Source organism: Alosa alosa, chromosome 20, assembly GCF_017589495.1.
Source record: "Alosa alosa isolate M-15738 ecotype Scorff River chromosome 20, AALO_Geno_1.1, whole genome shotgun sequence".
Classification (NCBI taxonomy): Eukaryota; Metazoa; Chordata; class Actinopteri; order Clupeiformes; family Clupeidae; genus Alosa; species Alosa alosa.
In genome coordinates, this window is record NC_063208.1 from 23,242,143 (window position 1) to 23,261,293 (window position 19,151).

The window sequence follows — 19,151 nt, forward strand, 5'->3', positions numbered from 1 at the left end:
AGGTCTCGCTTTATGAGATCTTGCTGAAGCTCACGTTTGCTGAGGACCAATCAGAGTGGAGCGAGGCAACAGGAGCAACAGGAACCATACCTTTGCTACTAATACTTAAATGTAAGAGCTGAAAGAATCGAAGTGTCTTCAGGCTGCTCAGTTTGTCAGTTCAATTAAAACAATTGCTAGTTTAATCTCGTTTGTATTAAGAAAAACCAGAGTAGTCTATTATGGATCGATCAAATATAAGATTCTGCGTTTTTCTGATCTGTTTTAGTTTGACTTTACTCAACTATGCAAAATGTTCTAACGAGGACATCTTTGACAAAGTGGTGGCCCTCGTGTCGCCAGGTGAAGTGCACCTGACTGAGAAAAGTCTTCACTCGATTCTGACGGAGTTGGAGAAACGTGTGCAATGCAGCGATGTGTCGTGTGGAAAGGTATTTTTACTCGCTTCAACTTACTTTTACTAAGGTCGAGGTCCAGCGATAGTACCGTGCGCTACTTAAAATACTCATTGTATTTCGTGAAGTGCATAAACCAACACTAAAACTGTTACAAGATTAAGATGTCTTTCATTCTAATTAAAACGCTCATATTATCTAAATCATTTAGTCTCTTATGCTTGCTGTTCGAATGCGTTAGTTAGTCATACCTTGGCTATTATAATGATAGATTTAGTTTTCGTTGTCAGATTCATTGGCTTGTTGTCAATTAAACGTGTTTGTAATGTATAACTGTATAATTAAGTGTTTGGTAATTCAGTTACCATTTTAAAATGGATGTTATAAAGATGATATGACTTCAGTAATATGTCAAAATTTAAATTTTATTTTATTATTTTCTTCTCATAGTTTGAAATTTTAATTACCTATTCATTACCAAAGTACTATTTTTTCTTTGTTGCTCGGCAAATATATTCATTGATAATCTTTAAAATCCCTGACTTGAGAACTACAAGATATGGACTTTGCCTCAGGTTCAAGGTATGTGTACACGAAAACTGTTCCAAGAAAAAGCTATTTTATAGCTGAACACCTTCATTTGTTTTCAGTGGGGCAAAATATCCAAATTATGACAGTGTAAAGTGATCTTGAAATGACTTGAATGTTTTGTGCAATATGGACTTCATGGGCTACTTTGCCATACATGGATTAATTCCTAGTCCTAGATTAAGAATTTGAAGAGAGATCTCCGTTGAAAAATAGCTGTTAGTCAGACTAGGCTTAGACAAGGCACTATAAGTCATTGTAATTAGTCGGTTTGTGTGAAATGGTAAAGTATGGGCCTCTCTGCTAAATGTGTCAGCCTCAACTGTAACCTTTTGCACCATGCACAGAATATATCACAGACATGTACTCCTGTTTTATGTTACACAGTAAAATAACTATTAAAGGTCCCTAGCTATAAAGAGCTGTAATCTTTAGAAGGACATAAATGTTCTTGATAAAATATTTTTTCAAAGAACATACTTTGGGCAAAAAAGTAATAGAATCTCAGAAATGCTGTGTTTAATAGATATTACAAGGATCCTCTTAAGCCAATGAACCATTCTTATGTATTTCATAAAGTTGCCTTATACCAGTGGTCCTGTTTACGCTTTTTTCAGCTTTTTTGTCTACATTACTTACACTAGAAATCTTGAAGTAGGAAAACCTCAGGAAGCGTTAGCATTTGTGGTCAAATGTGTCCCAAACCAACTTGACAATCTTTGTGGTTGTTTACAATTGTATTTAGCACTGTCCACTTATACTCTGATCGCTCAAGACACATTTAAAAACTAAGTGTGAACACAGTCATTGTGAATAATAAAACCTGGTATATTTCAATATTTCATCTACAATATATTGCCATATCTTTCCCGTATGTGTTCATGTTGAATTTTCTATCACTTGTGTACTCATCGACACCATCCCATAATTGACAGTGCCTCTCTGTGGACCACGTGCCTCAGCTGGTCACCAACTACTCCACCACTCAGGAGGTGCACGCGGACGACTTCCTCCGGCTGGCCGCAGGGTGCTGCCTGTACCTCAGCGACCCCCTGCGGGCCTGCAGGGCGGCGACGGCGGGCCGCTGGGGCGAGGAGACCGAGGAGTTCATCCACCAGCTCGCCCACGGGGAGGACACCGGTCACGGGGGACACGAGGATCACGGGGGACATGAGGGTGGCGCCGTGGAGAGGCTGCTCCACAGCATGGAGGAGCACTACCGCCCAGAGAGCAATCAGGTGAGATAGAGCAGAGTGGAGTGGTGGGGCCTGTCTCAGGAGTCCCATACTTGGCATAGTTCAGATACATAACTGGAAAAGCCAATCTCCTGAAGTACAAATACCCATTGTGTCCATGAAAGTGAACACTGTGAAGTATGCACTTCCTGGACCTCCTAGCTAAATAGATAACAAAACATTTATGATTTGGGTTGTTTACATGAAAGTGAACTCTCTGAAGGATGTACTTCCTGCTTCTCCTAGCTGAACAAGTAGAGTATTGATGATTTCAGGTCACAGGTGGCAATGAGAAATTGATGATTACCTTCCCTGACTGATAAGTAGTCTGTTACATCAATGGTGATGAGTAGTCTGTTACCATTATCATTATTATCATGTTATCATTATGGTGTAAATATCTGTAAGCTTAACACAGGTTGTTATTTCGTGACTCCACAGCCCTGTGTCACCATGTCAGACATCCTGGAAGAGAGCAATGCGTCCATGAGTCATGACCACCACAGCAATCACAGTGACCACGATGGTGATCACCGCAGCGGTGAGCACCACGAACACAGTGAGCTGGACACCCTATGTGGGGTGGTGCTGTACCATGCGCTCAGAGGGGACTGCATGACCACACAGGAGCTGCCAGAGGAGGCGTTTTTCCTGGACTTCATCTTTGGAAAGTTTGGATCTGATAATGTCACTTTACAAGGTACATTATTTGGTGCAGTTGAGTGAGCTATTGAGGATCTTTTTTAACCGAAGGAACACACACACAAACACACACAGACAGACAGACACACACACACACACACACACACACACAGGGAGGGAGAGAGAGAGATAGAGAGAGAAAGAGAGAGAAAGGAAGAGAGATATAAAGTAATTCCAGCATGCACAAATTTCAGTATGTTACTTCATCCATTAGGCAGAACACAATATCTCAGTGTGCTATCCTGTGGTAGTACCAAAAGATAACGAACCATCAGGAAACTCAAAGCTAATTTGCTAGAACTAAATAAAAGCTGGATTTTCACAGGATTTACAAGGCTTTTTCAACTAAAATACAGTGCATCTGAACATTATATTAATGATTAACTCTCTGCATGGTTAATGATGCCTGACAGACCTGGAGAGTTTGATGAAGTCTCTAAACCTGGGGGAAAGGCAGCTGTCGAAAGACCATGACCACGGCCACGACCACCATGATGCCGAGCTCCATGATCAGGCCGGCCACCGTGCCGCACAGGGCCAGGCGAGCCCCAGGCACAGCCATGAGGAGGGGCAGGAGCGCAACAGCAGCTGGGAGCAGGTAATTACGACCAGGCCCGGGTAATTGGGTGGAGGGCTTCGTTCCGCTCCTGTGACAGCGCTCCAGGACCTCGCCCACACACACACACACACACACAAGTGCATGCACGCACACACACACACACACACACATACATGCGCACAGAGACTGAAAGAAGACACACACTCGCATGTGAGCTACACTCATTCACTCACACACACACACACACACACACACACACACACACACACACACACACACACACACACACACACACACACACACACACACACACACACACACACACATACAAACATATACACAAACGCAGGCACACAAACAGGTGTAAGAACACACTCACACCCACATCACACTCACACACACAAAGTCATACACACACATACACATACACACACACACACACACACACACACACACACACACACACACACAGACTGTTAGATACACACATACACATACTCTCCCACACTTACCTATACAAACATATACACAAACGCAGGCATACAAACAGGTGTAGGAACACACTCACACCCACATCACACTCACACACACAAAGTCATACACACACACATACACACACATACACACACACACACACACACACACACACACACACACACACACACACACAGACACACACACACACACACACACACACACACACACACACACACACACACTCATTACCATGCAGCTGCCACCATGCCGGTCCTAGCAAAACCCCCCGGTCCACCATGTAATGCCGCATCTCTATTACACGAAACGCCATTGGCTACTGCCACTCACGAGGGAATTCCACTCCTCTCGGAAAATCTACATGGAGATGAGTTTTCCCCACCACCCTCCCCACCCTCTTCCCCCCTCCTGGAGTCCACTGAGGGATAACATCATCTAAACGGTGGCACTTCATTTAAGGACAAGTCACTCTGGCTGAGGGCGGAAACATGAAGAGCCAGGCTCTGACACCATGTCAATCAGAAGCCCGACGCCAGCGATGATTTGGGCTGATTGATGGCGCGACAGGCCCTAATACACGGGGCCCTACTCCGTGGCAATGGGCTCATCTGGAGTGTTTGAGGCAGACAACAGTCACTTTCGCGAATACACACACACCACACTGTATATTGGGACGCCATCAAATTGTTTTGATTTTTTTCCTCCCTTCACCATTCCCACTGCGCTTCCATGAATCAAACACACACACTAGACAGTATTGTTAATTCGTTATATATATTGTTTCACTCAGAGAAGGTGTCACTCCAGGTTTCTTTGTGTCTGTATATTCTTACAAGTCAACTATCTGAGATCATATACTGTATTGCTCATACTACACTATACTTTTACTCATACATTAATAAATGAGAAATAAAATGTACTACACAATACAAAAGTTGGTAATTCCTGTAAATATGATCTTATTTGTTTATAATACCTTGCTCAAAAGAAACTATATACTGTATATATATTTACTGTATATATATTTTGTTCATATAAGAGGCTAAAAGGTTGTGGAAAAGCCTGAGATGACTTAATCTCCTCCTGTGTGTGTGTGTATGTGTGTACTCAGAGCTGCTACAGTGCAGGGGAGCTGATGAGGATCCACCACCTGAACGGCTCAAATCTGACTCGGGATCAGTTTGTCCGACTCAGCCCGGCGCTGGTCCAGCAGCTTGTCAGTGGCGCCTGCAATGCCACGGAGCCCACCGTCATCCACCCTGGAGACGGCCTCAGCCGGACCGAGAGTGAGTGTTCCTTCAGAGTGTCCAAGCCCACCTTATCTGAAAAACACCGGTTTCCAAGACTGGAAGTGTACAGTGTACAATCGGCACACTGTTACATGCTCTTCGAAATGATTTAATAAACATAACATTTTAGCCCAGCGGCCTTCTTCAGGTGTTCAGACAAAGAGCAGGTAGACGCAGTTTGTGACAGACACAGTCCTTTTAGTTATGGCACTTGTTTGTTGGACGTGCATGTTTCTGTTTCCCTTGTCCATCTTAAGCGTAAGGAAACATGGCACACTAACTACTAACAAGGGGAGAAGTCACAATGTCACTGATCAGGTTAAGAGATCACAAGTTGGGCTTCTTTATATCCCACGAGAGTCGATCAAATTACATTTCACCCTGAACTGTACTGATGCCTCCTATGACAAATGTATTAGCCTCAGATACACAAGACATCTTCTTGTTGAATTTTGATGCCACATGTGTGGTTTCTGTTGGGTTTTAGGACAGCCACAGCCTTGAGGACAAAATAAAGCGTAGAGAATTATGTCTTAACTAAACTCCAGCTTAATCCTCCTTGGCGGTGTCTATGTGTGTGTGTGTGTGTGTGTGTGTGTGTGTGTGTGACTGTCTCTCACTCTGTTTTCCTGGCAGAATACGTGTACGCCACCGTGGCCAACCTGCTGATCTGCCTGACGGCGCTGTTTGGGATCGTGGTGCTGCTGTGTACCTCCTGCAGCAGCATCTTCCAGCTCTGCATCCAGTTCTGCATCAGCCTCGCTGTGGGCTCGCTCACCGGCGACGCCCTGCTGCACCTCCTGCCCATGGTGGGTGACCCCCCCCCCCACCCCTCTGTGCCAGTGGGCCTCGGTCACTGCCAACCGTGTCCTGTGTTCTGACCCCCCACCCCTCCTCATCATCCTTGCAGGTCTCCCAGATATATGACCTAGTTGTCCTCACAAAAAGCCTATTTTGCATTCATCCGGCGAGGAACCATCATTCTTAAGATGTCCTTTCACTATGTTACCTCAGACCAGTACAGTATTACTGGACTGTGTTGTCTGATGTACTTTGCTGCTTGTTGATGTAGTGCAGAACAAACACACGGTGTCGAATAACTGATAGCAAAAGTGTCAAAGATGAACCGTCTCTACAAAACATTATGAGTGACACAAGAGTCATTTTAATGAGGTCTGTTGCAACTTAGCAAAACATTCCCTCTCTTTTTTCATCCCTGTGCTTTGCCCCTCTCTCTCTCTCTCTCTCTCTACCCTATCATCATCTCCTACACCTATGCTATTATGGGAAGCCCTCGATGAAAAGCTAACCTTGCCATCAGAGGTTTACTCTCCCACAGTGAGTCATGGTGTCACACATACTCTCAGCCTCAGCACTTCATATCGTTGTTGTTGTTGCTGTTACTGGCTGCTTCTGTAATAGGGTCGGTTGCTGTTGTTGGCGGGACTCCACACAGCCATGTGAAATGGCCCTTTGGCGGTCGCCTTTCTCTCTCTCTCTCTCTCTCTCTCTCTCTCTCTCTCTCTCTCTCTCGTTTCATCAAAGCATTATGGCTAACACGCTCCGGCCCTCAAAGAATCCGTCACAGTTTGGGTCAGAGTGTCACAGCCTTATTTCCCCCAGGGCGAGCTCCTTTCCCCCCCTCTCTCCCTCCCATCGCTAAACACACCTCTGCGACTCAATCCGTTTAGATACGTCAGGCCCGCAGGCCAACACGCTAGCAGACTGGCGTACATTGTCATCACAGCGAGTAGCAACTAACACAATTACGAAACGACAACAGGAGCCTCTAATTGAGGAGAAAGAGAAATCGCTGTAACTTTGCCACGAGGGGAATTTACGAGGAGTCTTTTTTTTTGGTGGGTATTGGGCTAATTGCATTGAAGGCTCGGGTGTGATTATTCTTCTTTGAGAGGGCTTGTTCTCTGTGTGCAGTTTCTTGGCCTACATGCCCATGGCACGGGGGAGAACGGAGGAGGACATGACTTGACGTACATTTATAAGATGTTGGTGCTGCTGGCGGGGATCTACTACTTCTACCTGATGGAGGCCATCTTCGCCATCCTCTCCCGTAGAAACAAGCATCACCATCACCCGCACCACCACGGGGTCAGTCGCCACTACCACTATATATATATATATATATTTTTTATTTGAATGATTATTCTGTATGACCGTCATATTGTTGGTGTCAGTGACCTTGCATACTGTTTTCAGGATAGCGCACTAGTGATAGACTGTTTGATCTCAGACTGTCTCAGACAACCTAGGGTCTATTTCCCAAAGTATTTAACAAGTTCAAACTTTCATTTGAGAGAGAAATTTCATTAATTGGTGGAGTTTTGAGCAAAACCGTTTTTTGCATTAACAATGAAATGGCTAATAGTGGAACCTCTGGGGGCAAGATCTCACATAAAAAAGCTATTTTTTACCACTGACAATGCTCAAAATATAATTACACTTGTGTGTTAGTGTGTTGAGGGTCCCTTCAGACAAATGGAAGTATTACAGTACACTTTGAAAGTGTACAAACAGGTTATAATAACACCTGTTTCTGAAGGAAGCACATTTTCTGACTTTGTGTTCCGTTAGCATCAAATCGGTGGCTGTGTTCGACTTCTTAAAGCAATCTGGCCTGGTCTGCGCAGCGCTGCAAGATAAAACGCACCCACTGTTTTGATGCTTTGTACACTTTCAAAGTTTACAATACTTCGGTTTGTCTGTAGGGACCCTCACCATACTACCACAGAAGTGTAATAATATTTTGAGCATAATCAGTGGTATAAAATAGTGTCTGTTTTTTGACGTGCTAGCTTGCCCTCATGTACTTTCACTATAAGCCATATATTGCAAATGCAATCAAGTCTTGCTCAAACCAAATAATGTAATTTTGCTCTCAAACGGTTGTTACTCCGGAGTTTCCCTTTAAGCACTTTAATTCTCTCCTTTTTGAATTTTGATAAACTCAAATCCACCCTGCAAACGTTGAAATTTTATGAGTAACTTGCAAGTGGGGTTCCATTTGTCAGGGGGGTTCCATTTTACTATCTTGTCAGATAGTCCCAGAACAGAACACAGCTTTTATACTATTCTGCAATAACACCACTCATCGTTCACTCAGTGTTGTACGTTGATACAAGATATATCTAGGTAGCAAAGTTACTCAAGAGCCCAGCCCAGATTAGAAAGAGGGAGGGAAAGCATTTGCGGTCACTCCGACCACCTTATCACTCAACTGCGGAATGTCCCAGCAGAGAGTAATCTATCAAAACTGCTAAAGTAAAGAAAGACAAACCTCTACATATAAACGTTTTGTCTGCTCCAACAATTATTTTTCAACAATTTCCATTCCACCCTTCTTGGCCTTTCTTTGTCCAGGAGGACTCAGAGCCTCATCACTGTGATCATGGAAGAGTGATTCAGATGTATCAGCAGGAGAAGAAACACAGACACTCCACCTCTCAGGCAGACCTGGTACGAGCCTCCACGACCTGCTATGGCAAATACAACACTCCGGTACCTAGGTTAGGGTGCTTCTCCTACAAATAAGTGAAGGCAAATAATCAACTGTGATTGTTTTTCATTATTTAGGTGGAGGAGGAGGACAATGAGAAATCATTCCCTCAGGAGCTGCCTCGCACCCAAGGTGACTCGCCACTTAACGATTTAACAGAGGGGTCCAATAAAACTATTCACAGGGACTGGTTAATCATACAGTATCATACAGTAAGCACTAAAAAAACAATAAACTGTTGCAGTCATTATACTTTTGAGGTTGTTCGTTTCCTGTATGTTGCTGTAACCGTTTCACATGAACTTCGGACCTGTAACCGGATGGTTGCCGGTTCGAACCCCGACCAGTAGGCACGGCTGAAGTGCATTTAAGCAAGGCACCTAACCCCTCACTGCTACCCGAGCACCGCTGTTGATGCAGGCAGTTCACTGCGCCGGGATTAGTGTGTGCTTCACCTCACTGTGTGTACACTAGTGCTGGGCGGTATGACCAAAAATGTATATCACGGTATTTTTCAAAATTCTTACGGTTTCACGGTATATGACGGTATTTTTTTTTTCATGCATAATCAGATGTTCAGCATTTTCTACAGGTTGAGAGAGGAATTGCTGCAGTACATTGACTAAGGATGGTCTATTTTACTGTCATGATGTAGAATAACTAATGCAGTTTTGCATGGCCCCAGAAAATGATGCTGTTTACAAAGAGCCACTCATGATTCTAATGAAGAATCTAATCAGAATGCAAAGACAATTGCAGTCAAAATACAGAACTTTTACTGTGCAAATTTCACAAACATCTTGTAGCCTATAAAACCAATACAAAAAGTAGTGCAACTTTATACTTTATAAATTGTATAAATTATACAATTTAAAATGAAACCTCTCTGCTAATATGCTTACTCTGTCAAATAGGCCTATCAGAAACATGCCTTATTGTTATTGTGTGGTTTACATGACGTTAGTGGTAGGCTAACGTTAACTTCATGTGGATGTAGATGTCTTGTTAGCCTGCAATGAGCTTCGGTTCGGTTCGCTAGGCAAAACATTAACAAAAAAGTTCGTTTTGGTGCACTGATGACAGTCAGTGGCATCATGCGTGCGTGTGAAAAAAGTCCCGTCTGAAACACTGTCGCGCGGTGCAGCGTTCCAAACGTTGTGTAGCCTAAACAAATACACCGGTATGGCGGTATATTAAAAATTTATATCATAACGAAAATATAAACCGGTATACGGTGTGAACCGGTATACCGCCCAGCACTAGTGTACACTGTGTGCTGTGTGTGTTTCACTAATTCACGGATTGGGATAAATGCAGAGACCAAATTTCCCTCACAGGATCAAAAGAGTATATATACTTATATATATATACACACAGTGGGGGTATCTGTTATAAGGTGACTCGCCACTTAACGATTTAACAGAGGGGTCCAATAAAACTATTCACAGGGACTGGTTAATCATACAGTATCATACAGTAAGCACTAAAAAACAATAAAACTGTTGCAGTCATTACACCTTTGAGGTTGTTCGTTTCCTGTATGTTGCTGTAACCGTTTCACATGAACTTCGGACCTGTAACCGGATGGTTGCCGGTTCGAACCCAGACCAGTAGGCACGGCTGAAGTGCATTTGAGCAAGGCACCTAACCCCTCACTGCTACCCGAGCACCGCTGTTGATGCAGGCAGTTCACTCTCGCCCGGGATTAGTGTGTGCTTCACCTCACTGTGTGTACACTAGTGCTGGGCGGTATGACCAAAAAAATGTATATCACAGTATTTTTCAAAATTCTTACGGTTTCACGGTATATGACGGTATTTTTTTTTTCATGCATAATCAGATGTTCAGCATTTTCTACAGGTTGAGAGAGGAATTGCTGCAGTACATTGACTAAGGATGGTCTATTTTACTGTCATGATGTAGAATAACTAATGCAGTTTTGCATGGCCCCAGAAAATGATGCTGTTTACAAAGAGCCACTCATGATTCTAATGAAGAATCTAATCAGAATGCAAAGACAATTGCAGTCAAAATACAGAACTTTTACTGTGCAAAATTTCACAAACATCTTGTAGCCTATAAAACCAATACAAAAAAGTAGTGCAACTTTATACTTTATAAATTGTATAAATTATACAATTTAAAATGAAACCTCTCTGCTAATATGCTTACTCTGTCAAATAGGCCTATCAGAAACATGCCTTATTGTTATTGTGTGGTTTACATGGCGTTAGTGGTAGGCTAACGTTAACTTCATGTGGATGTAGATGTCTTGTTAGCCTGCAATGAGCTTGGTTCGGTTAAGCTAGGCAAAACATTAACAAAAAAAAAGTTCGTTTTTGGTGCACTGATGACAGTCAGTGGCATCATGCGTGCGTGTGAAAAAAGTCCCGTCTGAAACACTGTCGCGCGGTGCAGCGTTCCAAACGTTGTGTAGCCTAAACAAATACACCGGTATGGCGGTATATTAAAAATTTATATCATAACGAAAATATACACCGGTATACGGTGTGAACCGGTATACCGCCCAGCACTAGTGTACACTGTGTGCTGTGTGTGTTTCACTAATTCACGGATTGGGATAAATGCAGAGACCAAATTTCCCTCACAGGATCAAAAGAGTATATATACTTATATATATATACACACAGTGGGGGTATCTGTTATAAGGTGACTCGCCACTTAACGATTTAACAGAGGGGTCCAATAAAACTATTCACAGGGACTGGTTAATCATACAGTATCATACAGTAAGCACTAAAAAAAACAATAATCTGTTGCAGTCATTACACCTTTGAGGTCGTTCGTTTCCTGTATGTTGCTGTAACCGTTTCACATGAACTTCGGACCTGTAATCAGATGGTTGCAGGTTCGAACCCCAACCAGTAGGCACGGCTGAAGTGCCCTTGAGCAAGGCACCTAACCCCTCACTGCTCCCCGAGCACCGCTGTTGATGCAGGCAGTTCACTGCGCCGGGATTAGTGTGTGCTTCACCTCACTGTGTGTACACTGTGTGCTGTGTGTGTTTCACTAATTCACGGATTGGGATAAATGCAGAAACCAAATTTCCCTCACAGGATCAAAAGAGTATATATACTTATACTTGAACTCTCTCTGTGTCTTTTGGACCTCTAGAACAGAAAATGCTCCCCTACATGATCACCATCGGTGACGGGATACACAACTTTGCGGACGGCCTGGCCATCGGTGCAGCCTTCTCCATATCCTGGAAGTCAGGCCTGGCCACGTCCCTGGCTGTCCTCTGTCACGAACTGCCCCATGAGTTGGGTAAGTTCTCCCCTCCGCTTACATATTAACCTTTGCTGTGACTCAATGGTAAAGGCAACTCTGCCTTCTTATATCTGAATCCTATATTTTACATGGTCACAAAAATGGTCAAATAACTATACATAAACTCATGTCTACTTTTTACTCCATTTTTTGTGTGTAGCAAGTATCTTTCCAATCATTTAATTGTCAGAAAGGTCGCACAACCTACCGTATAGCCTATCAGTCTCATTTTATCAGGGACATCCTATTTTCACTATTCATCGGGAGCCTCCACTCTCCTGCTTGTGTACTGAAGGTGACTTTGTTATCAGCTGACTGAGATAGACATCAACGATGGGCACAAAACCTGTAAAATAACTTTACAAAATGTTCTTTCTCCCTGTGGCTGCTCCTTGACTGTGGTACACTGCGGGTCACTTTGCTATCAGATCATCATAAAAATCTGCCACACAGCAGTTCCTAGCCCTTACAAAGCCTTATCAGTGCCCTCTTATTTTACTGCCGGCTTCATTGGTTTGTACCACAGGTGACTTTGCCATTCTTCTGCACTGCGGCTTGTCTGTGAAGAAGGCCCTGCTGCTCAACATGGGCAGTGCCATGACCTCCTTCATTGGACTCTACATCTCGCTGTCCATCGCTACGGACGCAGCAACAAAAGAGTGGATAGCGGCAGTAACGGCCGGCTTATTCCTTTATGTGGGCCTAGCAGACATGGTATGTGTCATGGTGTAAAGGCCCATATCAGTACAGGTGAAATGTGGTCCAGGAACGGGTAGTGTAAGGTCTGGGATGTAGCCATATTGGAGTCATTGTGGAGAGCACCCCCCCTCTCCCCCAAAAAGGGATATTTTAATAGGAATATTTTCATCATCCAAGGCATTCTAATAAAAATGGGTTCCTGCCACCAGGCTCTGTGTTAGTGACACCCATGTGTGGGATTAGCAGAATGTGACTTAATTACAAACTAAATATATTTCTATAACACAAATGAACAAGAGTTGAAATGATCAAACCTAGATTTTTATAAATTGTGTTTCACTGTGCTGCAACCGATATTCATCAGGTAACGTATGTGTTAGTTTGTCTGTTAGTCATTGCATTATGTATGCTGTAAAAATAACATATCTCTCTATATCCCCCTATATGAAAATATGTTATCACTGAAAATGTATTGCTGCCTCCTAGAAGCCAACAGTGTTTGATGACTATATATTTTCTTTCAGCTTCCTTCAATGGTGCACGTGAACAGCTCAAGGCCCTGGTTCATGTTTGTTCTACAGAATTTAGGCCTGTTGACCGGGTGGGGCATCCTTTTGGTCCTCTCCCTTTATGAGGACCAGATTGGAGTCTTCTAGAGACTGGATGTTTTTTTTCTTGTTTGTTTGTTTGTCTATATGCTATTTGTAGTTGTTTTAAGAATGTATATATTTTCTCAACTGAAATTATACATTTAAATGGAGATCTTTTGTTATGTTAGATACATAGGGGATTTTTGGTGCACTGGGTGCCTCAGTTCAGCGTTGGAGAAGTGCTGAAACTCAAACTGTCAGAAGAGTGGAAAGCCCAGAATTAAGCAATGGCTATAGCGAGCCTTAAGTTAAAGAGTAGTTTTTTGGTTATCTTGAGTAAATGTGTGTCAAAATGAATGGAAGCATTATTATTATGTTTGACTTTGCACAACCAGTATATTGACCCATGTAGCAGTTAACTATGAACTTCATGTAGCCCTGCTAGCCCGCTAGATGGTTTCGGATTGAAAAGCATGGTAAAGCTTTCACTTAAACATTAGCAGGTCTCACAAGAAGTCGACTGTATATTTCCAGGCACTACAGAGTTTGCGTAGAGGAACAGCAACAGAGTGAGAACAAATGCACTCTATTCAAGCTTGCAGAGTTACTCACACTCACACAGTTTCTCAGGGTTACTCATACTCACACACCTTCTGAGTAGGTGTGTGTGGCTCAGTGAAACCAGCTTTGCAAACTTTCAGATATCCTATTTTTCACAACACATAACCAGATCAAGCCATCTGTGCAATTATTATTTTCTTTTTGTATTTATTTAATTTAGTGATGAAATATAATGAGTTTGTACATGTAAAAATGCTTAAGTGTGTGTGTGTGCTGTGTCTGTTTTGCATCATTCATGTGTGAAAAATCTTTCCAGAAATAGACTTCTTATTATGGAGATGATCCTGCTCAGGGTGCATATGCATAATGCATTGTAATGCACAATACAGCCACTAACAACCACATTTAACTAGACTAATCTAGGACTTCATCAGAAGCTAGTGGTATTATGCCTTTGGACGCAAGCTCTTACTCTGTGGCCCAAGAAAAACGAGCCATTTAGCAAGATCATTATGCAGAGCATAAATACATTTGCCTTTACACAAACATGGACTTGTTGACGAACTATTGAATGGGTCAGCTGACTAAGTCACACAATATACTTTATAACTTTTACCAGCAGCAGTTTTTACAAGGGTTTTCCCCTCAAAGCAGTTTTTAGTTGATATATACTGACTGAACAGTTCACACCTGACAGGTCAGTGAGAACTAGGAAAGACCCTGACTGGGAGGTGAGACCTAGGAAAGACCCTGACTGGGAGGTGAGACCTAGGAAAGACCCTGACTGGGAGGTGAGAACCTCATAGCACTAAGTTGAGAACCTTAGCACTAAGACTAACTTAATGCAAGACTGACGGTCAGATGTTAGAGAGTTCTGTGCCAATAGTGACCTTGCCAGTATGCATGAAGCACACAGTGTGCCTTTTCATTTGAAGTTGCATGAAGTAAACCTGGGGCACATAGTTTAATCCACAAATGTTACTTCCAACTGAACAGAATCATTCAGTATTTGAATGGAATCATGGAACTGCCAAACAACATTACAATAAATACAAAATGTAGTCATGAGAAACCAAATATATAATACAGGGCAGTAATTCTACATGAACAAATAAATAGGACTATTTGCATATCTGCAACAAACTCAGTAGTGGTAGTGTGGCTTTTAACATTGTACAAATGATCTAACAAGCAATCTGGATTACGCATATTTTTAGAATTGTCTCAGCAAAACAGGTGTGTACCATTTTAATACAACGGACAACGTAAGCAGTCACACATTGCAACAAATGTACCACTCAAAAGGCTAGTAATGGGTTCGTAGAACAGCCCCTGAGGTGTAAAGCTGAATCTAAAAAATAAAAAAATAAACATGCCATTGAACTGCATTATACAAGAACTACTTCTGATTTATGTATTCATTTGTTCACATTCACACATTAGATGCCAGCGACACACATAGGGGCCTATGCTACGTGTGTCAGTGCCAGCCAACACACCACCTGACCTACAGATGCTGACACAGTTCTAGGTAAAAGCCCTCAGGTCCTGTGCAGAGGTGTGGTGCAGAGTAAAGATTATTTTTTATCGCTCCATTCCTGGTTACAACATACATTCGTATTTCTTGATGGAAGCAGAGAACATGACTGTGTAGTCGCGATATCACCGACTCCAAACATTCAAGACAACAAAGCTGTTGTTATGTCTCTCTCTCTTCACTCTGTGGGCATTAATATTAGCACTTATGCTGCTGCTTGGTTGAATTTCCTATTGTGATGCATTCGACTCTGCTGCGTGTCACGGCTGCATTACCACCTCAAACGTGCATTATTTTGCTGATACCTGAATGCCGTGTTGTGCATTATCCCTTACATAAGGACACATAAAATATGTACTGTATTAATCTTACTCAGGGCAGAAGTAAAAGGGCATCAAGGGCGTCAGGTAAAGCGGCCTCTAATATATATCACTCTCACTCAAAGGTCATGGAAGACATACGTAAGATGTTAAGGTTCAGGGAAGATGGCCAAATCTTTTTATCACTGTGTTACCAAGTTACATAATGAAAAGGCTTTCAGATTTCAGGTCACTGATTACTGTTCACTTTAATTTAAAATAGTTAAGCAGTGAATCAGACACCACCATCAGGCAACCCAGTGCCATCAATCCTTCTTAGACTGGCAACATGTGGTGTGTGTGTGTGCATGCATGTGTGTTTCAGGTCTTCAGAAACATTAAATATACATTCAGATAATAGGCTCAACAGCAAGAGTTGAGGACACAATTCATTCAGTCATAACTGATTAAAGGCCTGATGTTAAAGCTCAATCCAGGTCAGCGTGGTTAATAATCTAAAATTATTCATGGCAGTTTTAATCATATATGGATGTTTAGGATACATTTGGCATGGTTGAGACACAGCTCATCCAGAAACTGTAGACTTCATAACTTCATTAAAGTGGGCAACAGACTTATTCAATATCTCAATGAAGTGTTTTCTAAATTGACCATCCAAGTTCTCCCATATGAAATGTTAAGGATAATCTACAGTGATATGTCTGTTTATTCCGCAACTGCAACAGGTCAATATGACCTAGCTACAGTAAAGTGACAAAGGTGGGTTAAGCTAACCCAGCCACCCACTAAAAGCCTGCTGGCTGCCAAAGTTCACACATGACAAAGACTGTAAACTCTTATCTTCACTATGAAAGTTGACCTTACGTTTCTAAGCTTTCTGGGAAAACATTTCTCCATTACCCAAACATAGTGGTTCAGTGGGATATTTATTAAAGTGAGATTAGAGAGCAGCTGTTAATATAAACTCACAAAGAACTTAAGTCTAAGAGTGCTCTGAATGATCTGCTAATAGATGTAAAAGCAGATGTGCCTGAAAAGATTGATGAATTATACAAAACATCCTAATGACAAGATAAAGCAAAATGGTCTTGAAGTTGTCAGACAACCTATACTTTCCCAGCATGAGTCATGTCTCTCACCCCTACTACTTAACAACAGCTATTGCCATGAGTAGAGAAAATAGTAGCTATTAAAACCAACACAGTAAACACTTTCATCGCTCAGACACTTCTCAAATAGATTCTGATATGAAGAGCCTCTCCCCATGTAAACCCAGAGAAAGTCAAAAGCTTAAGTTAGCAAAACAAACCAAGATTGCTGAAAAAATCCCCACATTTGTTTGAATTACTGCCTTTGTTCACATTAGTTAATTATTCTGAAACAATATCTGAGTACCGACTCTTTATTCATGCACCTTACTTCCTTGTTTACATCCTCATAATGATGTTCCATCATGTTGATGAGCTTCTAAATGCAATACAGCTAAAAACACATTTGAGAGGGAATCTTTGTTGCTACTGGCTTGTTTGCAGAAGGGTTACTTTGGGGGATGACTTCAGTAGCACTCCTCTAAATTTAGCAGACTGCTATTTCACTGTCTAGAGTTGAAAGTTGTGGAAATCACCAAAAAACAGTCTCACCACAGACTACAACACTAAGGTATGTTCACAAGCACTAGAAAAGGTGCCATCTGAACATCAAGCACTCCTGAAATCTGTGCCATCTGAACAACAAGTAGTCCCAAGCCATCATAAACATGACCTCTCCAACCCCTCCCCCCACACACACACACCACCACCATTCAAGACACAAGCTGTAAAGTGTATATCACAAACTCTTGATAAAGTAAATAAAAAGAATGTCTAAATGAGTTGGACTTGGTGGGTGACAAGAGTCATTCTTGAGCAACAAGTAAATGAAAGTTTATACAGACTAATCAAACTCAGTAAAAAAACAGAGCCTTTGTGATCTGGTCAAGTATGATCGTTTTCTTCAGAAATCCATTCGTAAACTAGATAAAATGACAAAAGAGGATGTTCTATACCTCTTTTTACTCATGTTTACCACAGTGTGTGGAAGGTGCTGTATTTTTACATCCAGAAAGCCAGGAGTTGCACACATGGGGGAAAGTTATGAGCCTGTGACACATTCTGGAGATCTGGTGTGAGTGGCTGGTCTACACTGCCCTCCTCTGAACAGCAAGTGCAAGTACCATTTTGTATGAAGTGTGTGTGATTCATAGATTCACATTTTTTCCCCATAGTAACTTTTGATGTACTATCAAGTCACAAGTACTTCTGTCATTCTGATTACTTAAGTAGGTTAACCCTTTCCTACAATTCCTTCATATTACATTGCTCCAACCCTGTCTTCCATTTCTTCTGAAAGTACGTCCAGCTATGGCACCACGAGATCACATACTGTTCACAGATCAGGGGATTATTATTTTCATATTTATTTTGTTGAGATAGGATTAAGCATTTCACTGCTTTCATTGGGTAAAATAAAGGATACATACAAATAAATAAATAAATAAATAAATGCTTTTTCCTGAGTGTTTTAACTTAAAATGAAATGGTCCTCAGTTGATATGATTCTTGGATCTGGGTTATGGTTTCTGTTTCTGTCACGCATAACTGATGTTTCCAATGTTCGCAACTAATTTGATTTGCTCTTTGAGATATAAAAAATAAGCCTTTTCATATTTCCTGGGTTGAATTTGCTATAGTAAGCTACAGACATTGAAGGCTGCAAGCTCTCCAGGTCTATATAATTTGAGTCACTCTTAGTCCTTCTTGCAATCAGAACATCAGAAGAAAAAATAGTCAATGCATACATTTGTTACCACAAGTTCCAGACTGCTAGAATGTTCCAAGTATTATGTAGAACCCTCAACAACTCTGCATCCCTGTGTGTAAGTGAGCTGAATAAGTGGTTGGTCCTGAGTTGCACACACAACAGCTGGGTAATGAGGTGATTCTGGCTTAGTTGTTTACTTGATCTCTGGCCTTGACCACAGATGATCTCACCCTGTCTGGATGTGTCAGGGCAGACAGACACCCTCATTCACTTCACATGGATGATATTAGTAATCAAACACGAAACCTACGTCAGAACTAGGCCTCTGACAAGACTCTTGACGTAATACTGAAACTTAAGTGTGTCAAGGCTGCTCTAGGCTACAGGCTACAGGCAAACCAACGGAAAGGAAATGATTTATGTTAGACAAGGCACAAATTAGATATGAGAGAGACAGATAGTGAACCACTAACAATATGCACAGACTTCACACTAAACATAGCAGGGATGACTTAGTTATTAAACTAGATATTTAAGACATTTTATTCTTTCATATCCCTACCGCACAAACCAATAT

At 41.9% G+C, this 19,151-nt stretch overlaps 1 protein-coding gene across 2 annotated transcripts; it reads left to right on the forward strand.

Moving 5' to 3' along the window:
* The first annotated feature begins 126 nt into the window (after window positions 1-126).
* slc39a4 (solute carrier family 39 member 4) lies at window positions 127-14,171 on the forward strand. 2 transcript variants are annotated; one of them, XM_048230564.1, is made up of 12 exons: window positions 127-431; window positions 1,919-2,221; window positions 2,660-2,918; window positions 3,334-3,518; window positions 5,086-5,260; window positions 5,900-6,072; window positions 7,199-7,372; window positions 8,642-8,737; window positions 8,855-8,909; window positions 11,913-12,065; window positions 12,595-12,782; window positions 13,292-14,171. In XM_048230564.1, the coding sequence occupies exons 1-12, from the start codon at window positions 222-224 to the stop codon at window positions 13,421-13,423; spliced, it is 2,103 nt and encodes a 700-aa protein (XP_048086521.1). In that variant the 5' UTR covers window positions 127-221; the 3' UTR covers window positions 13,424-14,171. The 2 variants fall into 2 exon arrangements, with proteins under 2 accessions (XP_048086521.1, XP_048086522.1); XM_048230565.1 differs by lacking the exons at window positions 127-431; window positions 1,919-2,221; window positions 2,660-2,918; ... (1 more) ...; window positions 5,086-5,260; window positions 5,900-6,072 and adding an exon at window positions 6,947-7,122.
* The last annotated feature ends 4,980 nt before the right edge of the window (window positions 14,172-19,151 follow it).

What these genes read in the sequence shown, in the direction of transcription:
- slc39a4 (XM_048230564.1), top strand. Translation starts at nt 222, where the DNA reads ATGGATCGATCAAATATAAGATTCTGCGTTTTTCTGATCTGTTTTAGT. An exon ending in ACCGCCCAGAGAGCAATCAG is followed by an intron (nt 2,222 to 2,659) that starts GTGAGATAGAGC and finishes GTGACTCCACAG; the next exon opens with CCCTGTGTCACCATGTCAGA. An exon ending in CCACCTCTCAGGCAGACCTG is followed by an intron (nt 8,738 to 8,854) that starts GTACGAGCCTCC and finishes TTCATTATTTAG; the next exon opens with GTGGAGGAGGAGGACAATGA.